Source organism: Ailuropoda melanoleuca, chromosome 17, assembly GCF_002007445.2.
Source record: "Ailuropoda melanoleuca isolate Jingjing chromosome 17, ASM200744v2, whole genome shotgun sequence".
Taxonomy (NCBI): domain Eukaryota; kingdom Metazoa; phylum Chordata; class Mammalia; order Carnivora; family Ursidae; genus Ailuropoda; species Ailuropoda melanoleuca.
The window spans coordinates 9,829,016-9,855,682 of record NC_048234.1 but is presented as its reverse complement, the minus strand read 5'-3'; the positions used below and the strand labels follow the sequence as shown (position 1 = coordinate 9,855,682).

The following is a 26,667-nucleotide window of genomic DNA, read 5'->3' as shown; positions in this document are numbered from 1 at the left end:
GCCACACAGGCACCCGTAGACGTGCTTTTTTTTTTTTTTTTTTAAAGATTTTATTTATTTATTATAGAGACAGCCAGCGAGAGAGGGAACACAAGCAGGGGGAGTGGGAGAGGAAGAAGCAGGCTCATAGCAGAGGAGCCTGATGTGGGGCTCGATCCCATAACGCCGGGATCACGCCCTGAGCCGAAGGCAGACGCCCAACGACTGCGCCACCCAGGCGCCCCCGTAGACGTGCTTTTTAACAAGAGGAAATTCTTTGGCTCCTTCCGAGATCTAAATTAGGATCTCTAAGTGTGAAACACAAAAATCTACATTGTCAACAAGCACCTCAAGTTCATACTTTGGGAATATAATTCTAAAGCTAACTTCCGAACCCCAAATTAAAGACTCTTTCACACGGGAGAATCTAATTGAAATATGTTTTACCAAGACGATTCTAGAGCCCAGGCAAAACTGGCCCTATTATTAGTTCCCTTAGCTGAGTTTCTGCTTCAAGCCTGGTGCTTTTTGCATCACTCTTCATTTCACAGTTTAGAAACACCACTTGTGGCCAGTTCAAACACAATTTAAAACAATAATTGAAACTGTTCTGGGAAGCCTGGGTGGCTTAGTCAGTTAAGCGTCTAATTTCATGATCTCAGGGTTATGAGATCAAGTCCCAGCTCAGGCTCTGCACTGGGCGTGAAGCCTGCTTACAATTCTCTTCCTCTTCAAAACAAAACAAAACAAAACAAAACAAAACAAAACAAAACAAAACAAAACAAAAAAAAGGAAGAAATAAAAGAAACTGTTCTAACAAATAGTAACAATGACTGCATGTCAATGCCAGTAGGAGTTACAGATCTATTTCAGAATTTGACCTTGTCCACAGAATAATGCGCATGCATGTCATGTTGCATATTATTTCAGGGAGTTTGAAGATTGACTTTCACTTCCCCCGACCCATACACTCACCCTCAAGTCAAGAAATCCAGTTTTACAAGGTTGGAAGGAAAAAAAAGGGCTAAGAGAAATAATAAATAAAACCATTTTTTCCAAACACACAAGTGGACCTACAAAGAGTGACTGAAGACATTTCCAATTCCAAAGAACTACAGTAATGGTTTTCTGCATCTTTAAAAACTTATTAACAGTGGACTGAGTCATCATTTCTTTTTAAATTTGTAAAGTTTAATAAACTCCTCCCTGGCAATATGCCTATATAGATAATGCTAGCCAAGTATGTTTAATACCAAACTGTGCCATAAACATCTTTTAAAATTTTATAATCAGAACAACCAACGCTATTTAAAATTCAATATATTCAGCCTGATCTCAATCATGTAAAAATAATGCATAGAGACAAAGACAGCAAGTGAATGAGCCAAAACTCCACTGTGACCTCTGAGTGCAGGGCCTGTGATGCTTACACTTCCTTCTACTTTTCTACACTTTCCAAGTAGACAATAAGAAGGACCTATATATACACAGGAGTCTGGTGTAGGGATAAAATTCCACAGTGGCTGTCCACACCCCCCGCTTCTAACTTTGGTTTGGCTACTGTGGAAATATGTCCACAGACAAACCACTTCAGCACAAGGCAAATCACTTGCGCAGTTTCTCCTTTCACCTCCGACATTACACATAAGATATCTAGGCCAGTACTTCTCCAAAGTCATAATTTTCTAGATATTTTTTTTCGGGATATTGTGACTTCACCCAAGCCCTGTGTTCCCAAGCACTGCGGAAGTATCAAGGGCTTGAGACATTTCTCTTGCTGTGGATCTTAAGCCAGCCAGCTTTGTTATTTTAAAATAACTCAGGGGACCATGTTCTTTAGAACTTCTGCGCCATGGACCAATCCAGCATTTCCCAAACCAAGCAATGATGCCATTATCACGTCAGGGACAGACAAGTGATTTAAAAGTGATTATCTGAAATACCATAAAATGAGGCAGGGAAAAACTGCCTCCGGTACCGAAAAACAAGAGTTCATCCACCTGTCAGGTCACCAGGTGTGAAACCGTTCCATCCCCGCCGGTTCAGAAGCCGGGAGGGAGACTCCTTCCTCCAGCCTCGCCCCTTTTTCCTATGAGCGCCTCGGGGGTCCCCTCCTCCCTCCATCAAAGGCGCGGGACTGGGAACAGGCGTCCAGCCCCAGTGGAACCCTACTAGCCGGGGCTCCGTTCCCGGCACTCTCCGCCCCCAGCGCCGCGCCCGCCGCCGAGGGCACCGACGGTGCCCGAGCCAGGCCAGGGTGACACCGAGCCGACGGCCAGGCAGGAGGCCCAGCCCCAGTCGCCTCTCGGGTGGGCGTGTCGGCTCGGGACAGGGGCTCTGGAGGGACCGGCCACGCCCCGGACGCCACCAGGAGCCAAGCGCCGAGGGAGGGGTGGCGGGGAACCGGGGCCTGGCGCCGGGAGCAACGAGTACCTGGCTGCCGAACTGAGGACAACTGAGGGCACTCGCAGAGCAGGGCGGGAACGCTTCCAGCAATGGCGCCGGCTTGGCGGGGCCGGCCTCCAGGCCAGCCAGTGCGCCTGCGCAGCCGGGGCCCTCGAACTACAGTGCCCAGAACCCTCAGCGCGGAGCTTGCTTGCTTTCTTTTTTTTTTTCTTCTTCTTCTTTTTCTCTCTTTTCTTCTTCTTCTCCTCTTTTGTCTGCATTTAAGAGGGAATTGGCTGTGTTTATCGACAATTTGGATGACTTAAAAAATCCAATCAAATTGAACAAACTTGTATTGAGAGGCCACAGCTATGTCAGGCATTAGCACGAGTGACGCAAAAAAGAATGACACTACCCCTTGATGCTGAACATTTCAGTGTGCCTAAAGAAATAAAGTCAATGACAGAAGATACGGGCCTTCTGTAAATTAGCTAAAGCCTCAGATGCCAGTAGAGTTGGTAAGTGCCTGCTTGTCTTTCAGGTTCTTGACCGAAAAATCGATATTGCTTTCATTACAATGTCTTCAAAGGTATACTATAAAAAGTACTACATATTTAAGACTACCTGGAAATTATTTCCACATGATTGTTACCAGCGTTAAAAAAAAAATCATAGAAATTGTATTTTGCTTTGGTGTTCTAACAGATCTCATTGGAAAAAGTAATGTGGCAATCCTCAGCCACTATTCCTTTCTGGAATACTTCCTTACTTTTGTTAATGACGTACATGTATATATACCATGTCCAACCTCTTTTATGCCTATCCAGAGCCTTGTTTCCAGCTCCTTTGTGTAGCACCAGGATTTCAGGAGTAAGAAAGTGGGAGAAATTTATTTTAAAAAGATCTTTCTGTACTTCGACTGAAATTGGAATTAAAAATTATGTTTTTATAGCTTTATTTGCATAATTTTTTTCTTACTCAGACTCACTGTTGCTGTTGAACTTAAATGAACAGGACTCTTGAACATAATAAAAATAGTCTCTAAGAATTCCATATTTTCCTAGAGGGTTAGAATGAGATCATTTTAAGTTAAATTAGTTCTTGGCCTAATACAAACAGCAGCTGCCTTAAGGCATAATGTAACTTAAAAAACCTTTTGTGTGCTGAGCATTACTATGGTGTTCAGTTATTGACTTAATATGGATCTAAGAGGTTAGGGGAGGTAATACTGAGGATGATTTTAAATGAATCTTTTTCTTTTTAAAAAAAGCACAGACATTATAAGTGTTTCTTAAACGAAATACAAATTTTCATCTTCAAATGTGTGTCTATATATTTTATAAATTTGTTTGCATGTATTGAGCTTTTGTTCTAGATGGAAGAGCATGAGAAAAATCTTTAAACTTAGTGCTTTGTCTAGTCTTTATCTTCCTCAGCGTGGACATTGTTTTGACTTATTTTTGCTTTTAAGCTATTTGAGATGTCACTGTTATTTTTTTAAAAGATTTTATTTATTTGAGAAAGAACAAGAGTTGGGGGAAGGGGAGAGGGAGAGGGAGAAGCAGACACCCTGCTGAGTGCAGAGTCTGATGCAGGCCAATCCCAGGACCCTGAGATCATGACCTGAGCCAGAGTCAGAAGCTTAACAGACTGAGCCACCCAGGTGCCCGCCCCTATTCTTTTTTTTTTTAAGATTTTTTTATTTTTTAAGTAATCTCTACATCTAACATGGGGCTTAAATCACAACCCCAGGATCCAGAGTCACGTGCTCTACCGACTGAGCTAGCCAGGTGCCCTAAGATGTTGCTGTTATTTTTTTCTTTATTTTAAGATTTATTCATTTTAGAGAGGGAGTGAATGGGGGGAGTGGCAGAGGGGGACGAAGAGAGACAAGCAGATTCTGTGCAGAGTGCGGAGCCCAGTGGGGGAATCGATATCACAACCCTGAGATCATGATCTGAGCCCAAATCGAGTCAGATGCTACCCAGGTGCCCCATCACTGTTATTCTAAACAAGGGGTTCTAAGTTCTTACTTCTGGCACAATATTATATAATTTAGTGTTAAATGTCTTGATGCATGAAAGATAAAATATCTTCTTTTACAATTTTTTTTTTTTTTTTTTTTAGGGAGGGCACGTGTGAAAGCAGAGTAGGGGGTTGGAGCAGAGAGAATCTTAAGCAGGCTCCAGTGGAGCCTGACCTGCGTGGGGCTGGATCTCTCACAACTTTGAGATCATGATCCGACTGAAGTTAGATGCTTAAAGGACTGAGCCACCCAGGTGCCCCACACTTCTAACTTATTCAAAAGATTTCTTTTCTTTCTTTTTTAAAAAAAAGATTTTATTTATTTGAGAGAGTGAGAGATCACGAGCAGGGTGAGGGGCAGAAGGAGAATCAGGCTCTCTGAGGAGCAAGGAGCCCAACTTGGAGACTCAATCTGAGAATTCCAGGATCAGACCTGAGCCAAAGGCAGACACTTAACTGACTGAGCCACCCAGGTGCCCCTTACTTATTCAAGAGATTTCTAAAGATAATAGATTCTGGGAAAAAAAAAGCTTCTGAAGAGTAACTGGAGCAGAATGTTAAAATGAAAATATTGGTGAAAACCCCAAGATGACAGACCTCAAAAAAAAATGCCCAATGATGTATATTTTTAAGTAGGTGGCTGAGAATGAATTAGATGGCTTCTAAATTTTTTCTCTCCATTAAGGACATAATCTGGAGAATACAAAAAGACTTTTGAAGATCTCTTGGCTGTATTTGATATGCATTCTCTGCAACTGGTCTGACCACTGAAGAAATCCAAAGGCTAAGAAATTAGGTGTGTAACTACTAATATGTAGAGAGAAGTGGTTCCATGAGTGCCTTGCACCTGGAGGTCCTTAAGACAAAGTGTACATACCATGAACATGTGAGAGATGGCAATGGGGTCATCTTGAATCCTATTTCTGAGATGAGAGGTGGAGTAGATGGGCTTTTAGCAGAAGCAGCTGAAGTTACTACCAGCTTCCTAAGAACTGAGGAAGGTATAAGCAATTAGTGCTCAGATGCATAAGCACATACTAGAATTCCAGAAAGATGGGAAGATTGCTTAAGAACCCATGGAAGTGTTGAGTCACCTTTACACCTCTGCAAAGTCCAAAAAGCACAAGACCATCCTATAACAGTACCAGCCAAGGGCTTTTCTTACCCCTCTTCCCTCTCCTAGCTCCAACCCTGGAAGAGTTGTAGCAGCTTTTATTGAGATTAAGAGGAAAGAATAGATCATGCCGTCCTCTTGCACCTACAGGTATGCAACCCTGTGTGAAACAAAGAGCAAAAGAAGGGGAGTTTAACTTTAAAATCAAGTTCACACTGGAGGGGCGTCCGAGGGGTGCAGTCGATTAAGCGTCACATGGTCTTCCAACTGAACCAGCCAGATGCCCCCCATCTGTGTAATAAGATTAAAATTACAAAACGTGTATATAAAAATAAAGCTCAGAATAAACATGTTATATTACTTATTTCTGGATGGCAAGATTTAGGTTGTTTACTTAACATTTTTCTCTATTTTTACACTTATTAGAATGAGAATGTTATTTCTACAATAAAACACAAGGCTATTTTAATTTTAAAAAAGACTTGAAATAAGCAAAAATCATAAAGTGATTATTAGGGTGATTGGATTATAGGAAATGTTCTCTTTTTTTCTATACTTCCTTAGTATCTAGCAATATAATTATATAGGTTTTGTAAGATAAAATTAATTTTTAAAATTTTGCACATCTTATTTTCTTTCTGTGCTAGATTATGTGTGTTACTGATTTTCTACCCAAGTTTTTATTTTGCTAATTAACATAATTCTTTAAGAGACTGATGACCAGGGCCTTTTATTTTTCAATTTTAAGTTGAATACTTACTTCCACAGTTCAGTCTCCTACATTTGTTATGCTATGCAATTGATTTCCAAAATGTTTTCCAAGGTATTCACTGAAAACTGAAAGAATGGTATTTGGAAGAAAAAAAATTCCCTGTCAGTTATGGTTCATCTATTAACTCTAAATTTTCTGATAAGCCACAAAGCTCGATATATAATTAAATAATTTCCCGTGTTTGTTATAGTTGTAAGTTTTCACTCTCCAGAATTTTTTCAATGAATAGGAGTTGTAAATAATTGCTGAAGATTTTCCTTCCCATATTCATTACATGTATATAATTTATTTCAGCATGTATTCTCTGGGAACTGACACTGTATGAGATCTTGTATTCCTTATATTCATACTCTTTGCTGTGTTCTCTGATGTATGGTAAGGCTTGAGCTATATCTGAAAGCTCTTCCACGTTCATTTATAAGGCTTTTCTCTAGTATGTACTCTCTAATGTACAGTAAAGTCAGAATTACTCCTGAAGGTGTTCCCACATTCCTTCCATGCATTAGGACTTTTCACTGGTATGAACTCTCCAACGAAGGGTAAGCTGTGATACACTGATAAAACTTTCCCGATATTCCTTCTGTCTGGTATGTGTTCTCAGGTGCACAGCGAGGTAAGAAGCTCTTCTGAAGGCCTTTCTGGATTCATCACATTTATGGGGTTTCTCACCCCATAAGAGTAACTGGAGAATTCTCTGATGTTCTATAACATATATCATCTTGCTGAATGCACTTCCTATAGTCATTACGTATAAGTGGTTTCTCCCCCGAATGTTATTATTTGATGGGCATTGGGGCCTGCATTACTGGGTGAAGACTTTTTCATATTTATTACATTTGTAAGGTTTCTCACCAGTAGGAGGTAATTTATGCAGACTGGGCTGTGACATGTTAGCAAAAAATTTCCTACATTCATTCCATTTGTGTTTTTTCTTCATTATCGGTCTTCTGACGTACAATTACTCCCAAAAGATTTCCCACAATAGGTACGTAGACATGACTTCAATCCAACGTGAATTTTCTCATGTTGTGTGAGACTTACCATTTGAGTGAATACTTTCTCACATTCAGTACATTGATATGGTTTCTCCCCAGTATGGATTCTGTGATGAACAATTAGGTGTGATTTTAGCCTGAATGATTCCTTGCATTCATTACTCCCATAAGGTTTCTCCTCTGTATGAATTCACTGACGAATAATAAGAGATAAGGAATGCAGGACGGCCTTTCTACATTCACTGCATGTATACGGTTTGTCTCTAGTATGAATTCTTTCATGTACAGTAAGGCTTGATTTATTTCTAAAGGCTCCTCCACATTCATTACATGTATATGGCTTCTCCCTTGTATGAATTCTCTGATGTGCTATGAGGTTTTGTGTACAACTAAATGATTTGCCACATTCATTACATTCATAGGGTTCTCTCCAGTACGCACTCTAACATGCAGAGTAAGGCTTGAATTACTTCTGAAGGCTTTCCCATATCATTACATCTATAGGGTTTCTCTCCAGTATGAATTCTCAGAAGCTGGGTAAGGTGTGCATATTAGCAGAAGGCTTTTCTGCAGACAGTGTACTCCTGAAGTTTGTCTTCAGCATGAATTTGCTGATGTGCAGTTAAAGTTGAAGAAACAATGAAGGCTTTCCCACATTTGTTACATTTACAGGGTATTCTCCACTGTGAATTTTCTTATGTTGATTAAGGTATGCAGGTTGACTGAAAACTTTCCCACATTTATCACATTCAGATTCATATGGTTTCTCTTTAGTATGAATTCTCTCGTGTTCAATAAGTGATGACCTAAAACTAAAAGCTTTTCCACATGCATTACATTTATAAGGTTTCTGTTTACCATTAATTATCTTATCTATTTTAAGTTGGGAGGCCTGCCTCACATCTCTGTTTCCTTTAGTAGTTTTGAAAATTGTCTTGCCCAAGTCAGTTCCTGTTTGAATAATTAGCTCAGAGATTTCTTGACAACTTTGTCCATATAGATCCCTTTGGTGATGTCTGTTTTCTGTGAGAATTCTCTGTTCTTTAAAGAGAATAGACTTCCACAAGAAGTAACTTTCTCCACTGAGAGTTTTTTCATGGGTTTTTCATTCTCTCATTCAAAATTTCCCAACTATTTTGTCTCAATAACCTGTTATCTCTTTTCTGGGATTCTCTTGAACTAGGGTGCTGTGGGTCATTTTTAATGAATCTTCCTACTATGGTCCCCTGGCAAGTTTCTTCTTCAGAAATATCTGTTGTAGTTGCAGGTTGCTTAGTTTCAGGATTCAGCTTCTAGTCTGAAAGAGATGGAAAAAGCAGGTTATTTCCCAATGCAAAGGAGAAAGCTAACTGATCTAGTGTAAATATGATGGGGAAAGTGAAAAGGATCAGCTTTGTACTACACAATTATTACTGAAATGATTTCCAATCATTTGTTTAAAGCATGCAAACATCACAATGAGTTTTCATTTTATTAGCTTTTCTTCCCATGTCTATCTACACATGGAATATTCTATAGCCACAAAATATTTTTAAAAGATATAAGTATTAGGGGCACCTGCATGGCTCAGTCGTTAAGCATCTGCCTTTGGCTCAGGGCGTGATCCCAGCATTCTGGGATCGAGCCCCACATCGGGCTCCCTGCTCCGTTAGGAGCCTACTTCTTCCTCTCCCACTCCCTCTGCTTGTGTTCCCTCTCTCACTGGCTGTCTCTCTGTCAAATAAATAAAATCTTTAAAAAAAAATTAAAGGGGCGCCTGGGTAGCACAGCGGTTAAGCGTCTGCCTTCGGCTCAGGGCGTGATCCCAGCGTTATGGGATCGAGCCCCATGTCAGGCTCCTCTGCTATGAGCCTGCTTCTTCCTCTCCCTCTCCCCCTGCTTGTGTTCCCTCTCTCGCTGGCTGTCTCTATCTCTGTCGAATAAATAAAATCTTAAAAAAAAAAACTCTTTTAAAAAAAATAATAAAAAAATAAATAAATTAATTTAAAAAAAGATATAAGTATTATACTACATATTTTAAGGTTTTAAAAAATAAGGTAAAAGCAATATATGAAGGTATATAAAATGGAATCCCATTTCTATAAAACAATGACCAGTATCCCCAAATGTCAATATATATGTATATATATGTGTGTGTATTTGACTACAGAGAAAAATATGTGAAGATGCATGTGTTTGTTAACATGGGTCACCTGAGGTGGAGGGGGGGAACAGAGGGAAGGCATATCAAAAGAGAAAAAGAAAATGAAAGACTCCACTAAATACAAATAGTAAATGATTCATGCATTTATTATTTTTTTTAAAGTTTTATGTATTTGGGGCGCCTGGGTGGCTCAGTCGTTAAGCGTCTGGCTTTGGCTCAGGGCGTGATCCCAGAGTTCTGGGATCGAGCCCCGCATCGGGCTCCTCCGCTGGGAGTCTGCTTCTTCCTCTCCCACTCCCCCTGCTTGTGTTCCCTTTCTCGCTGGCTCTCTCTCTGCCAAATAAACAAATAAAATCTTAAAAAAAAAAAAGATTTTATGTATTTGACAGAGACAGCAGAGAGGGAGTGGGAGAGGGAGGAGCATGCAGGGCTCGATCCCAGGACCCTGGGCTCATGACCTGAGCCAAAGGCAGATGCTTAACGACTGAGCCACCCAGGCACGCCTCACGCATTTATTTAAAATTAAGTATATTTATGGAAATAAGGGTTTAAAAAATTAAATTTATTTTTAGCAAATGAAACTTATTTTCCAATATAGCTATTTAAGCCATATTTTTTTTAAAGATTTTATTTATTTATTCGACAGAGATAGAGACAGCCAGCGAGAGGGGGAACACAGCAGGGGGAGTGGGAGAGGAAGAAGCAGGCTCATAGCAGAGGAGGCTGACGTGGGGCTCGATCCCACAACGCCGGGATCACGCCCTGTGCTGAAGGCAGACGCTTAACCGCTGTGCCACCCAGGCGCCCCTATTTAAGCCATATTTTGACAATATATTTATTTTACATTTTAGCAGATTGTTTTAACTTTAAGCATAAATCCCCTGCTTTACTCTTTTTTTTGATACAACTCATATATCAAAATCACAGCTACAATGAAAGGCATTTATAACTATAATATAGATTTAGGATACAAGGGAAAGAAATTGATTATTTATTATTTATTTATTAAATTATTTATTTATTAAAAATATTGATATTTTAAAATTATCCAACTTAGAAAAGAAAAAAAATTAATGCATGAAAGGTTATAAAGTTAACTAGAGTCCATAAAAGTTATCATATATGAGCTAACGATTGGAAACATTTTTTCCTAAATAATTTGCTTTATGACAATTCCCTCAAATTTGAAAGAGACAAAAATTCATGATCATAGTGCCAGTTAAGCAGAACAGATATAAATGCTTGAAAATAGGAAATTTTAGCAAAAATTCTTCAAAATGCAAAAATAAGCTTTTTAAAGACTGATAAAATGATACAGAAATTCTCCACAATGCATACAAAATGACAGTTCTTAAAATACAATGACTGAAAAAATTCATTTACAACAAATTTATTTATTCAAGCGCTGTTTGCCGACAAGCTGTAGTAAGATTTATTTACTTTCTGTTTTCCCTACCAAAGAGGAAATCTTGAGAACAGAAACTATGTGTCATGGAATTTATTATCATTGCGGACTACTTGGCAAAGGGCTTGAACGAATTATTTTAACTCCTCTTCCCAGTATATTCCCACATATAAAAATGCACAGGGAATGAGGCAGATCCTCAAAGGAGAGTGGTATCAGAGAGTAATTAAACAACAGATTTTTTTCACACAAGACTGCAATAAAAAAGGGTTTGCCGTGAAAAAGATTTTAAAGAATATTTCTTTAAGACATTCTGAGATTAGAAACTCAGCAAATGCAAATCTGTGGCAGCCTCAGTTCTCTTGTCTCTGGGAGAAAAAGATCAGCTAAATACAAGCCCATGATTTAAAAAATCACAAAACAAACAAGGAAACAAGCCACAGTGAGTGAAAGGCAGAAACACTAACCTACAGAAAATATATCCTCCAAAACTTCAGATCTAGAGCTTATCTGTTACAAAATTTTAAATAACTTTGTTGAAAATGTTTAAAATATAAAAGATGAAATGAAAAACATTAGAAAGAAACAACAGGATATTAAAAACCACCAAGAATATTTTAAATAAAATTATATAGGGGTGCCTGGGTGGCTCAGTCAGTTGAGTGTCCAACTCTTGATCTCAGCTCAGGTCTTGATCTTGAGGTTGTGAGTTGAAGCCCTGCATTGGGCGCGGAGCCTACTTTTTTTTTTTTTTTAAAGATTTTATTTATTCATTTGACAGAGAGAGAGACAGCCAGCGAGAGAGGGAACACAAGCAGGGGGAGTGGGAGAGTAAGAAGCAGGCTCCCAGCGGAGGAGGGAGCCCGATGCGGGGCTCGATCCCAGGACCCCGGGATCACACCCTGAGCCGAAGGCAGACGCTTAGCAACTGAGCCACCCAGGTGCCACTGGAGCCTACTTTTTTAAAAAAGGAATCATACAGATCTTTTAGAAATAACATAATTAAGAGAGAACATTAAATGTCATAGATGAGTCACATACACAGTTATATTAAGTACCACATGAGGAAATTACATATTTATTAAAAAAATTTTTTTTTAAAGATTTGCTGTCTTTTAGATTTCTAGTGGAAATCACCAAGTATCTTCTGTAGGAGCGAGGTGTCCCATATATGTGACTATTTCTTTTAACCAAGAAAAACCAGGGTCTCATTTTCCTATTATGAGGAAGACAAAGAATTCAAATCCATAGTTTAAAAAAATGGCTCAGTGGAAGCAGGAAAGATATAATTTAGGGACTGTACAAACTCTGTACATGTAGGTGACTTCCACTAGTATTTTTTGGAAGTCCTAGACCAAATACAATTTGGAAAAAAAGTCCCTCAGAATGTGTGACCTGCATGGAGAAAGATCAGAGGAATACAGAAATGTCTGTAGCTGAAAAAATTTTGAAGGAAAAGTTAATCATGTGGTATAAGATGGATAGGAAAGCAGAAAAATATTTAGTTACCCAGGAAACTATATGTAGTATATAATGTGAAAAAAACATTTCAACAATGAAAGGTGAGCTTCCGTACTCCGTATCATGATTCTACTGGGAGTCAAAGACCCAGGGAAAGCAGCATGGGATGAAATGAGATACAGACAACAAGCAAAGCATATCAAAGATCAAAAGATGGGTCCTTTTCCTGTGAAACCTCTTTAACAAGAGTTATCTTAAATTTTTTTTAAAAGATAATTTTTCAACACTAACTGAGGGTATCACTTGCAATGAAATCTAACATCCTAGTTCTCATTTATTTACCTGGATAGAGGTTTCTCGAAATCTGTCTCACCACCATCCAAGGTTCTCTTCCTGCTTCCAACTAGGAAGTCATGTCTGGTTTGGAAAGTGCAAGCTCTGTCAGGAAAGGAATGAGAATTGACCATGTTGGTGACAAAAAGCCATTATTCCAGAATTCAGTGAGGTCATCAATCTCTTGGAAGGTGTGGCCAGTATAAGGAGTTCCATTTCATTATAGAAGTACCTGGGGAGGGCTCAAATCTATGCTCTCAGGGATGCTGAAATACCCTGTGTCACAGAATGAATATAGGTCGACTCCCCCTACTCCCTGAAAAAGGTAGAATGGAAGTATCTTACAAGAGATTCTAGAAGAGATAATCCTAAATTTCAGGATTATTTTCAGGTGTGGCTTTCAAGGTAAGTCACAGAAAATATAAATTTTTCACTCTATGAAGAACAGAGTTTTTACTTGGAAATGGGGATAGAATTACTCCATAGAGGGTCCTTAAGAAATCCTAAACCCCTGGACCCTAAGCTCCATTTGGTCCAGTAGAAAGATGGAGAGTCACAGAGGAGAAACTGTTCTCATCCAGAGACCAGGTTCCTGTAGTTCTCCAGCATTACGTCCCTGTATAGATTCCTTTGTGTGGGGTCCATTAACTTCCATCCTTCCCAGGTGATGTTTACTGCCACATCCCTGAATGTCATTGATTCCTAAACATCAAGTACACTGTAATAATATAAAATTATCCATTTCATAACCTACTGGGAAGAAAAATACAGAGAGTATTGATAGGGAGATTCATGTAAACAGAAAATCCTTAATTTGGAAGGGAGCTTGAAGGTCATTTAGTCCAATTCCTAAGAGGATATTTCAATGTCCTCAGCAAGTAGTCACCTAATCTCTGCCTGGACTGCTCCAAGGATTAAAACTTATTCTTTACAAGGCAAGCCTACTCCATTCTCAGAAGCTTTTCATGGTTAGCATACATTTTTATAATTTGAATAAAAATCTGCCTTCAAGTAACATTTAACCACTGTCTTATGATCTGGAACCAGAAATTATAAGTTTCTTCCTTCACTAGAGAGTTCTTAAATAGTTTAAAATTTTGTTAAATATATAATACACAAAAGAATGTCTATAAAAATCACTATAGGGGCGCCTAGGTGGCACAGCGGTCAAGCGTCTGCCTTCGGCTCAGGGCGTGATCCCGGCGTTATGGGATCGAGCCCCACATCGGGCTCCTCTGCTATGAGCCTGCTTCTTCCTCTCCCACTCCCCCCGCTTGTGTTCCCTCTCTCGCTGGCTGTCTCTATCTCTGTCGAATAAATAAATAAAATCTTTTAAAAAAATAAATAAATAAAAATCACTATAAACTGAACAACAGTGTATCCCTACCCAGCTTAAAAAATAAAACATTACCAATACATTTGAAATCACCTGTGTGTCCTTCCTGGATTTTATCCTTGTAGGAATAATAACCTATCCTAAATGTTGTGTTAAACATTTCCTTGCTTTTCTTTATAGTTTTACCAAATGTATACATATCTCTAAACACTATACTGATTAACTTTGCTTCTATTTGAATAGTACATAAATCAATTGTATATATCAAACTTAAGTGACCATCAACTTAATATACACTGTATATTTATATATAATACTGTTATATATAAATATGTATAAATATATATAACACTGTTATATATAAATATATATAACACTGTAATATTATATATTATATTACATATAATGTAATATATATATAATATATGTTATATATAAACCTAATGATAACCATAAATCAAAAAGCAGTAATAGATATGCAAAAATAAAGAGAAAGGAATCCAAGTATATCATTAATGAAAGCCAGCAAACCGTGAGAGAAGAGAGCAAGAGAAGAAAGGAGCAGAGAAGAACTACAAAAACAAACATAACAAGTAACAAAATGTACATATCTATCAATAATTACTTTGAATGTAAATGAATCAACTGCTCCAATCAAAAGACACAGGGTGACGGAGTGGATAAAGAAAACAAGACCCATCTATATACTGTCTGCGAGAGACTCATTTCAGACTGAAAGACATATGCAGATTGATAGGGAAGGGATGGAAAAACATTTATCATGCAAATGGATGTGAAAAGAAAGCCAGGATAGCAATATTTATGTCAGACAAAACAGACTTTATAACAAAGACTGTAACAAGAGACAAAGAAGGACACTTCATAATCATAAAGGGAACCACCCAACAAGAAGATTAAACAATTGTAAATATGTATGCACCCAACATGGGACCACCCAGATATATGTAAAGTAGCTATTAACAAACATAAAGGAAGTAATCAATAATAATACAATAATAGTAGGGGACTCCACATGTCAATGGATAGATCATCCAAAGAGAAGATCAACAAGCAAACAATAGCTTTGAATGACACATTGGACCAGGTGAATCTAACAGATATACTTAGAACATTCCATCCTAAAACAGCAGAATACATGTTCTTTTCAAGTGCCCATGGAACATTCTCCAGAATAGATCACGTTAGGCCACAAAACAGGTCTCAACAAGTAAAAAAAAAAAAAAAAAGACTGAAGTCGTACATGCATCTTTTCCAACCACAACGCTGTGAAACTAGAAATCAACCGCAAGAAAAAAATCTGGAGAAAACACAAAAAACGCATGGAGGTTAAATAACACGGTACGGCACAATAAATGGGTCAACCAAGAAATCAAAGAGGAAATAAAAGAATACGCTGAGGCAAATGAAAATGAAAACACAATGATCCAAAATTTTTAGGATTTTACTAAAAATCCTAAAAACTGTGCTAAGAGGGAAGTTTATTGCAATACAGGCCTACCTCAAGTAGCAAGAAACATCTCAAATAAACAACCTCACCTTATACCGAAAGGAGCTAGAAACAGAAGAACAAACAAAACCCCAAATCAGTTGAAGAAAATAATAAAGATTAGGGCAGAAATAAATGAAATAGAAACTAAAAGGGGATGCCTGGGTGGCTCAGTCAGTTAAGCTACTGGGACTACATCAAAATAAAAAGCTTCTGCACAGCAAAGGAAACAATCAACAAAACTAAAAGACAACCTACTGAATGGGAAAAGATATTTGCAAATGATGTATGCAATAAGGAGTTGGTATCCAAAATACATAAAGACCTGATATAACTCAACACCCCAAAAGCCCACATAATCTTATTAAAAATAGGCAGAAGACAAGAACAGATATTTCTCCAAAAAAGACATTCAAATGGCCAACAGACACACAAAAAGATGCTCAATATCACTCATCATCAGGGAAATGCAAATCAAAACCACAATGAGATATCATCTCACACCTGTCAGAATGGCTAAAATAAAAAACACAAGAAACAACAAGTGCTGGCAAGGATGTGGAGAAAAAGGAACCCTACTGCACAGTTGGTGGGAATGCAAACTGATGCATCCCCTGTGGAAAACAGTATGCAAGTTCCTCAAAAAATTAAAAACAGAATTACCATTGACCCAGTAATTCCACTACTGGGTTTTTACTCAAAAAAATATGAAAACACTAATTTGAAAAGATATATGCACCCCTATGTTTGTTGTAACATTATTTACAATAGCCAAATTATGGAAGTGACCCAAGTGTCCAACAGGTGAATGGATCAAGATGTGGTGTATATATAACGGAAAATTATTCAGCCATACAGAAATGAAATCTTGCCATTAGCAACAATCAGGACGTATCTAGACAGTATTATGCCAAGTGAAATAAGTCAGTCAGCAAAAGACAAATACTGTATAATTTCACTTGTTTGTGGAATTTAAGAAACAAAACAAAGACAGACAAATAAAAAACCAGACTCTTGACTATAGAGAACAAAGTGATGGTCATCAGAGGGGAGGTGGGTGGGGGGCATGGTTGAAACAGGTGAAGGGGATTAAGAGCACACTTCTCTTGATGAGCACTGAGTAATGAAGAGACTTGCTGAGTCACTATATTGTATACCTGAAACTAATATAATACAGTATGTGAATTATACTGGAATTTAAAAAATTAAAAAAAATTAAAAAACATATCTACTTTATAGCTCTGCCTGAAGAGGACTAGATGTGGGTGCTACCCAATAGAAATGAATACTCCTGGCACCCAGGAAAGCAGGAAGATATACATAAAATTCCCAATTTATATTAGCAGTAGCCATTCTTTTTTTTTTTTTTTAAAGATTTGTATTTATTTATTTGACAGAGACAGAGACAGCCAGCGAGAGAGGGAACACAAGCAGGGGGAGTGGAAGAGGAACAAGCAGGCTCATAGTGGAGGAGCCTGATGTGGGGCTCAATCCCAGAACACCAGGATCACGCCCTGAGCCGAAGGCAGATGCTTAACCGCTGTGCCACCCAGGCGCCCCTAGCAGTAGCCATTCTAAAAATGAACTTTTAGAAAGATCCAATTTCTACAGGTACAAAAACTATAAAAAAATAGCAAAAAATCTTAAGATTTATATGAAGAAAGCTACGAGACTTTTTAAAAGGACATTAAAAACTTAAGCTCTCTCTTTCCTTTTCTCCGCCATTGTGGTGTGTGTGGTTGACTGGTCTTCGCCATGTCTTCTCAAAAGACTTTTAGTATCAAGTGCTTCCTGGTCAAGGAATGAGAGCAGAATTGTCCCATTCCACAGTGGATTCAGATGAAAACTGGTAATAAAATCAGGTACAACTCCAAGAGGAGGCATTGGAGAAGAACTGTTGCAATCACAGGCAGGGTTTGAGGAGATGGGCTCCAATTCTGATAGTTCTACTGTGCGTAAAATGGTATCAAATAGTATCGCATGTCACAAAGAAATTGTGAAAGGAAGAGTCAACCTATGTAGTCAACTTCATTGTCTTATTTTGAGAAATTTCTCAGCCATCCCAACCTTCAGCAACCACCACCCTGACCAGTCAGCAGTCATCAGCACTGAGGCAAGACCCTCCATCAGCAAAAAGATTAGGACTTGCTGGGGCGCCTGGGTGGCACAGCGGTTAAGCGTCTGCCTTCGGCTCAGGGCGTGATCCTGGTGTTCTGGGATTGAGCCCCACATTCAGGCTCCTCCACTATGAGCCTGCTTGTCTCTTCCACTCCACCTGCTTGTGTTCCCTCTCTCGCTGGCTGTCTCTATCTCTGTCGAATAAATAAATAAAATCTTTAAAAAAAAAAGAAAAGATTAGGACTTGCTGAAAGCTCAGATGATGTTTATGTGCCCTGCTTTTTTGGACACAATGCTATTGCACATTTAATAGACTACAGTATAGTATAAACATAAATTTTATATGTACTCATAAGGCTAATTTCTAGTTGTCTTTTCTCAGTGCTATGATTTAGCAGTAAGTTCCGGTTGTAAAACTATTTTGTAAAATTCTAAAAATATATACTCTAGTGTCCACAGTGGTTTCACTGAGGAAGATGAGGAAATGATCTTAAGGCTTGTGATCAAAGGAGTCTTTAGATTTACCTATGATGCTTGGGGTTTTGTTTTTATTTAATTGAAAATCAATTTATGTTTTATCTGTATCTTGTATAAAATGTAAGATTTAAAGAAAAATGGGCAAAAAAATAGGCAATTTCATGACAGGAAATGCAATGTCCAATAAACATGAAAAGATAGCATCAGCAATCATCAGTGAAATAAAAATGAATCAATTTCATTAATTCATTAATAGAAAAGTGATACAATGAAAAGTTCTGACAACACCAAATACGGCAGAATGTGGGAACACATCGCCAGTGCATATAGGCATTAATAAAGAAAAAAACCATAAAATGGTATAACCACTGTAAGGACAATTTGGTGGTAAATATTTATGTAAAATAAGTTTAAAATCTTTTGCTCTTTAATTCGGTGTCTTGATTATGCCAATGCCTGGAAGGGTGACTTGGGGAACAATTTCCTTCAGTTTCTGGGCTTTGGTTAACTTATTTTAAATGGGGCAAACCATTTTATGTTTCTCTCCGTCTAACAGGAAGAGTCCTCTGCCAATCACTGGCTAAATGACCAGTTACTTCTTGCCCCTTGTGTCGGATCCTATTCCCAGGATATTTTAGGGTGTTGTAACTTTACAAGTCTTGATCTCCCAAAGCAAGATGACCAAGATTAGGTGATGCATAAGCAGCTTGGGTATTTTATCGGGAAGAAATCTCCTACGTCGTGATTCCTAAACCTGAATTGCTATGTAAAATACAAGAGATCATCCCTTGTGTGATCTTCATGGCCACAGCCCAATCTAGCAACCCCCAAATTATCCAATCATAATATGTCAAGGAATAGAGATTTAAAAATGATTATCTGAACTGCCTGTGCATTAAAATGAGCTTACAAAAAAGTGACTCGATTCAGGCCAGGGAGGAGAATGCCCACCTGTTAGGTAGCACAGGTATGGACATGCGAAACTCAGAGGGCAACCACTCACCATCACCCGCACTTTTCAGAGGACCCTGCGAGATTCTCCTGTCAGCCTCCTCCTTCCCGGGTCTAGGAGGGGACCCGGGGGCGAGGGATCCATACAGTCAAGGGCCGGCACGCCTGGCCCTCCGGGGACTAGACTCCTGGCCCGGGACTCGAATGCGGAGACACACCAACTCGTTGGGCACTTGACGCCTCCACAGGAGTCGGCGATACTCCCGCACTAGCGCCTCAACCCCGCTGTCATTTCAGGAGCCGGCTAACCCAGGGCAAGAGGCCCGCCCGGGCCCCACGTGAGTTTGGGTCCGTGCCCGCGGGTATACAAAGCGGCGGGAACGTCAAGTTCGTCACAATGGTGCCGGCGGGTTGCGGGGACGTTCAGTGCGCTTGCGCCCCTCAGCACCGCGCTCCCGCATGCGCATAGAGCTTGGGTTTGCTTCCGGTTTAGGTGACCTGCTGCTCGTCAGCTGGTCCCGCTATTCCAGTGTGGTGCTGGGTGCTGCTGGGCGTGGGAAGCGCCGAGGAAACCGACGTAGACTTCAAGAGCGACTATAAAAGTATGACTGAGAAGCACAAGGGAGACTCTGGCGCACGGGCAGGACAGGCGGGCCTTTTTCGATTCTGCGCAGGGGTGGCACATGGTGGCCTGGCCTCAGCTCGTCCTTCCTGCAGATCCTGGAATGAAAACCCTTCCCTCATCCCGCGTTCTGCAACGGGACTTCCCTTTCTCGGCTGTTGGGCCACGTAGTCCTCCTGGCGCTGCCCCACTTTTGTTCTCGATACCCAGAAAAGTATTTTCCAGCTCCTTGGTTGAGTTGAGGACTTTCGGATTCTTTGAAGCTGCTCGCCTTAAGCAGGAGAAGCTTCTCCCTCTAGACTGTTCCTGCACCAGCCTGGGGGCTACAGGTTCTCCTGCTTTCATGGTCCCTCGGGTCTGACGCCTCTTTTGGACCCACTTCTCGCGGTGTAAAAGCACTCTCTGTGCTGTTCTCTTTTGTTCTCTTCCTTGCGTGTTATCAACAGCCATTAACATGTAGATAACCGCCTTGTTGCTATGTGTAGTTCACACTAGAGAGCTCTAGATACATCATAATGATTAACGTGTATAGAATTTGTTATAGGGGCGCCTGGGTGGCTCAGGCGTTAAGCGTCTGCCTTCGGCTCGGGGCGTGATCCCGGCGTTGTGGGATCGAGCCCCACATCAGGCTCCTCCGCTATGAGCCTGCTTCTTCCTCTCCCACTCCCCCTGCTTGTGTTCCCTCTCTCGCTGGCTGTCTCTCTCTGTCAAATTAATAAATAAATTAAAGATCTTTAAAAAAAATTTGTTATAGAGCAGGCAGTTGTAAGCAGTTGACATACGCTAATTCATTGACTTCTCACAACCACCTATCAAGTATGTATGTGTTACCATTGCATTTTTCAGATGAGGTAGTACAGAGAGGTTACCTGACCTGCCCAGGGCCCCTCTAAACACCTCAAACTGAACCTGTCCCACATTGAACTTACTGTCTTCTGCTGTCACACAGGCTACCCTCATTTTAGTCATTTCAGTGATATTAGCCTCTTTGGGTTTCTAGGAAACTTGTTTTTATATGGATGCACCTAGTAGATAGATGCTGCATTCTGAGATAGTTACATTGTTGCTTGCAGGCTAGGGTTCTGGAGTCACAGAAAAGTTTTTCACATTTATTAAATTTGCAACTATTTTCTTCTCTGTTTTCTTTATAAACCATCTGTTTTCTGTATACATAGAACAACAATTCTGTGTTGTCTATACAGTTTCTGTATTAGTCAGGGTTCTCCAGAGAAACACAACCAATAGGATGTGAAACAATTCCAATAGGAATACAGAGAGGGGCACCTGGCTGGCTCAGTCAGTAAAGCATGTGACTCTTGATCTCGGGGCTGTGAGTTCAAGTCCCCTGTTGGTGTGGAGATTACTTAAAAATCTATTTTAAAAAAGGAATAGGGAGATTGATTATAAAAAATTGGCTCACACAACTATGGATGCTGATAAGTCCCGAGATCTAGAGTTGGCAAGCAAAGAGTCCCAGTCTGAGTCTGAAGGCCTGAGAACCAGGACAGCCAGTGGTTCAAGTTCCCATCTGAAAATTGGCAGGCTTGAGACCCAAGGAGAGCTGACGTTTCCATCCAACTGTGAAGGCCAGCAAAGACCGGTGTTCTGGCTCAATATCAGGGAGGAGGAGTTCCCTCTTACTCAGCCTTTTTGTTCAATTCAGATCTTCAGTGGATTGAGTGAGGCCCATCCACTCTAGAGACAGCAATCTCTACTCAGTGTGTAGATTCAAGTACTCATTTCATCCAGAAACATCCTCACAGACACACCCAGGATAATGTTTGACCCAAAAGTCTGGACACCCATAACCTAGTAAATTGACACATAAAATTAACTGTCACATTTTCTCTTTAGTGCAAATATTCTTATATAAAATAAAGTGTTAGTGCTGGTCTGTGGTTCTTTAACATGGATTAAAACTATCTTTCTGATGTAACTTTTCAATGGATGATTAAGTCAGACTTCTTTGTGATCTGCATTTCATGTGCATTCATATGTGGACTCTTTCCTGACGGTTCTGCAGTAAAATAAAGATAAACTTTGATCTGAAGCCTCTTTTCCAGTTTGAGGTATCTTGTGAAAAAAGCCAACTTTCCATCAGATGATACCCCTTGTTATCTTGCTCCTTTTTAACAAGTCTTCATATTCCTAGGATTTTTTCCACAGTGGACTGTTGATAGCATTAAAAGTCTTCCCATTCTTGCCCCGTAGGTTTTTTTCTGCTTTAGAGAATTCCTCAGATCTCTGTGATGGGGAATGAACCTATTCTCTGATGTGTGGGAGAAGACAGAAAATCTGGTTTGTTTGTATGTGACTTCATACAACTCCAGAAAATGTCCCGTATCCACCAAAAAGGAGAACAGTTCCATGAGACCTACACAGGTGAGCTTTTATATTGTTTCCTTTTTTTTTTTTTTAAAGATTTTATTTATTTATTCGACAGAGGTAGAGACAGCCGGCGAGAGAGGGAACACAAGCAGGGGGAGTGGGAGAGGAAGAAGCAGGCTCACAGCAGAGGAACCTGATGTGGGACTCGATCCCATAACGCCGGGATCACGCCCTGAGCCAAAGGCAGACGCTTAACCGCCATGCCACCCAGGCGCCCCTATATTGTTTCCTTTTGACTTGTGGTTAAGGTTGGCGAAATGAAGCTGCAAGGTATCTGTGTATCTGTTTCATTTACAGACACACTGACCTTTATCTTACTGTGTTTTTCAAATATTTCCCTACAGTTCGAGGGGATTAATAAATTAGGTTATAAAGACTTAAGGTAAAGGATTTCTGATTAATTTATAGGGTATAGTAGGAGGTTTTTTTTTTTTTTTATAAATGTAATATAAGGAATCTCTAGGATTCCCAGAGAAGAGACTGGACTTCTAATTCTCTGAATACGGCCTTTTTTGAAAAACGAAAATAAAACTTCTCGTAGAAACACTAGTTTAGAGGGATTTTTATGTAAGAATCCAAGTGCCCATAATCAGGGTGGCTCTGTAAACAAATCAGACTGGCTTGATGATTTTGGTTTAAAAAGAGCCAGATGTTTCTTCCTGAGTTTTATCATTACGGAATATACCGTAATCATGCATTCTCTGTTTTTTAAGATTTGGTATGTTTCTGATTCTAGTATGTGGGTTTTTTTGTTTTTGTTTTTTGTACACATCCAAGCAATTCTTAGACACCAGGTGGGTGTCCTATAATTTAACTCAATTCTGATATGATTACCTGGAGATAGCCTCAAATTCCAGAGGCTAAGGGCTCAATCCTATAAGACTGCCCCCCCACCCCCGCTCCAGTTCTCAATCACAAATTCACGTTGTCACCTGTGCTTCTCACCAACCCACCATAGATTGGAGGTTTCAGTGACCCCCTCCTTAGGTTCAATTAATTTACTAGAGCTGCTCACAGAACTCAGAGAAACATTTCACTTTTTAGATCACCAGTTTATTATAAAAGGATATAACTCAAAACAGCCAGATGGAAGAGGGCAAAGGGTGGGAAAAGGATGCAGAGCTTCCATATCCCCTCTAAACACACCACCTTCCCCAAAACTTCCCATTTCCACCAATCTGGGTTTGGGTTTTTATGGAGGCTTTCTTACATAGGTGCAATCGATTAAATCATTGGCCACTGATGACTGATTCAATCTCTAGCCCTTGTTCCCTTCCCAAGGTCAAGGTGGGGGGCAACAGTTCCAACCCTTTAACCACCTGGATGGTTCTCCTGGCAACCAGCCCCCATCCTTAGGTGCTATCCCAAAGTCATTAACACAACAAAAGACTGTTATCACTCTCATCCCTTAGGAAATTCCAACGGTTTTAGGAACTCTGCCAGAAATGAGGACAAAGACCAAATATATATTTCTTATTCTAAATCACAGTATCACACTTGGGTTTGCTTTCTCACAGAGGGCTTAGTTGATCTAAACTTACAGTTTTACCTATCTGCTAAGTTATATTACTTCCACATGTTAAAGATTATGAAAAACTTAATGCTGGTGTTCACTTCCATTGAATTATACTTGCGACAGACTTTTTGGTATCAACAGTAACTATGTTGCTCTGTAGTCAGCTTGGAAATAATTTCCAAAGGACCTTAACCGTAGTTAACTTTAAAGCCTGGAACTGATATTAAAATGAATTGGATTTTGTAGCATGTATGCGTGTACACACATACACACATGCACACTGGCGCTGAACTACTGACTCACCTCATTGGCACGAAGCAGAAGCTGGACCTGCGCTTGCTTTGTCTCCCTTGGATTTTTCCTTCAGTTTCTCTGATTCCCGGGATGCAGGTGTGTGTTCAGCTCCAGGATGAAGGGCCCTACCTTCTTCAGGACGCCCTGATTCCCGAGGTCAGAGGCAAGAACGGACACAGGATTCAGTCTGTCTGGATGAGGTCCTAGCTCATGCTCATGGGATTCCAGCCTGTCTGTGATCAATCCTGTGGACTCAAGCATCAGACATGGAGACTGTGACTATATTCAGTCTCCACAATTCCCAGAGCAGGTCTCTTTTCAGATTCTAACCAGGGCTCTCCAGGAGAGGATCCATGACTTTCTGGCTGACAGCAGATTTCCCATTACATCCAGGAAGGGTCATTGCTGGGATCCAGGGAATACACATGGGCCTGTCTTGATGGCCCACTGTGGCAACCACTACAGTCATTATTATGCCCTCTCTGTGATACTGGAACATAAAAATTCTTTTCTGATTACAAGATCACAGGAACTAACGAAAGAAAAACCTGAAATGAGAATTTGATAGCCTGTGCTTCTAAGAAATATAATGTTTTACACAGATAATGAAGAAGGCACGACTGTTCTGATGTCTCTACTAATTGTCACAGGACTCTTACGTGAAAGTTTCATTGATGGGTGTGGATAGCTAGCTCAACTTTCAACTAAAGATTACAGATTCAGCAAACTGTAAACATAATTGTGCTTTTTCTACTCAACATTATATCAGATAGTTGTGGATGTTCAAAAATATATATTTATGTATTTGTAAATACAAGCTGTATAACTGAAACGCTCCTTGGGGTGACTATTCTTCATAAAATGGAAATGATATTGAGATTGCAAAGTCTCATAATTTACCTTATTTGTCCTAATAGTAAAAATGTATTCAAATGCATTTGTTGATGTATAACATGCATACCAAAAAGCACAGCCATAAATCACAACTCTAATACTCACTGAGGTATCACAGAGGGACTATGCCCATGTAACTACAACAGAGTTCAAGGAAATAAAACAAAACTAGCAACCCAGAAGCCCATCTCCTGGTAGTCCCCAACCACTATCCATTCCATCTTGCCAGAGCGAACCGTCATCTATTTTCTAACACCACCGATTAGTATTGCCTGTTTTTATAAATTTGTGTGTTCAGAAGCATACAGCAGGAATTATTCTGCATCTGACTTCTTTTGCTCAGCATTGTATTTGTGACACTCATCCGTGTGGTTTCATGGAGCAATTCATTCATTCTTGCTGCAGTGTATTCTTTTTATGAATATACCAGTGATCAGTTCTGCTGTTGATGGACATCCGGTTTGTTTCCAAGCTGGGGCTGTTAGCAATGATGCAACCATGACCATTCTTGTTGGTTTCTTTTGGTGCACATACAGTCGATATCTTAGTTAAGTATGGACCAACCTATTAAATTGCTTGGTCTGAGTCCCTGCATATATTAAAATTACACGTCACTGAACAGTTTTCCATAGGTGTTTGACCAATATGCAACTCAACGACCAATTTAAGAGTTCTAATTATTACACATCTTCTTGTTTTGATGGCCATAGTAGAAATCATGATAGGCATAGCTATTCCTTCTACACAATATTGGAAATTACGTGATTGTGTCAGTCTTTCTCATTTTAGCTATTCTGGTTAGTAGGTGGTGGTATTTCATCTTTATTTATTTTTATTTTATTTATTTATTTATTTATTTTTAAAGATTTTATTTTATTTATTCGACAGAGATAGAGACAGCCAGAGAGAGAGGGAACACAAGCAGGGGGAGTGGGAGAGGAAGAAGCAGGCTCATAGCAGAGGAGCCTGATGCGGGGCCCGATCCCATAACATCGGGATCACGCCCTGAGCCGAAGGCAGACGCTTAACCGCTGTGCCACCCAGGCGCCCCTCATCTTTATTTATTTTGATCATTTAATTATTAAAAGATCTGAGCATATTCTTTATGTTTCTTGATAATTTATATATACTGTTTTTAAGGGTCTGTGCAAATTTTCTGCACATTTTTTTCTACTGTGCTGTTACGCTTCCTAAATGATTTCGAAGGATTAAAAAAATACTGAGTCTTTTTTTCAGTTAAATATGAAAGTATCTTCTCTCATTCAAAAATTTATTAATAGATAATCTTGATACTTAGGTTTTAAGTAAGATACAAAAGTCTTTTAACATATTTGCATTGTGTATACTTTTGCCTTTTATTTATATATGTTATAGCAAGGGTCTGATTTCAGGTCCTGTTAATGTATCTGTCTACTTAAAATGCTTTTACTTGGAAATAATCTGTAACTTACAGAAGTTGTGTTAGAAGTACAAAGGATATCCATGTTCCCTTTAGTCAGATTCACTTATTAACATTTTATCCTATTTGTTTTCTCATTTACTCTCTCTATATATACATATTTTTTCTGAATCATGTGAGAGTAAGTGCATGCATTATGCTTTATCCCCCGATGTACTTCAATGTGCGTTTCCCAATAAGGATATCATTTTACATAACTATGGTATAGTTATCAGTGTCAATAAACCTAACATGGATATAATACTTTTATCCACTCTACTGCTTGTATTCCAGTTTGATTTCAGTCATCAATCAGCATGATCTCAAGCAAAGCTGAGAAATAGCCTTGGAGATTTTGCTGGAGCTATTTAAGAAAGAAGTATTCTCCTTGGGATTGTAAATGCTTAGAGGCATACTAACCTGGAGTTGCCAGTAGATGTATCTGTCATCACTGGAAAAGACTGGTAAGAATATAGCCCATACAGAAAAAAACGGCAGAGGTGGAGAAGTAGTC

At 39.5% G+C, this 26,667-nt stretch overlaps 1 protein-coding gene and 1 long non-coding RNA gene across 5 annotated transcripts in view; one reads left to right on the top strand and one right to left on the bottom strand.

The window, feature by feature from the left end:
- ZNF624 (zinc finger protein 624) overlaps positions 1–2,782 on the bottom strand; it is a 45,563-nt gene extending 42,781 nt beyond the window's left edge. For 2 of the 4 annotated variants that reach the window (XM_011227044.3, XM_019801392.2), the window contains exon 1: positions 2,413–2,491. Coding sequence is in view for 1 of the 4 variants with exons in the window: in XM_034647353.1 (XP_034503244.1) it covers positions 2,413–2,645 (233 nt within the window). In the remaining 3 variants the exon portion in view is untranslated. Of the gene's footprint in view, positions 1–2,412 lie in introns of all 4 variants that reach the window. The other 2 variants (XM_034647353.1, XM_019801394.2) reach the window with 2 other exon arrangements.
- The window catches only part of LOC117797011, a 27,920-nt gene continuing 4,016 nt past the window's right edge, over positions 2,764–26,667 (top strand). Inside the window, exons 1-3 of the long non-coding RNA XR_004621821.1 lie at positions 2,764–2,882; positions 21,835–22,005; positions 26,448–26,617. This is a non-coding gene — a long non-coding RNA (uncharacterized LOC117797011). The remainder of the gene's footprint in view (positions 2,883–21,834; positions 22,006–26,447; positions 26,618–26,667) is intronic.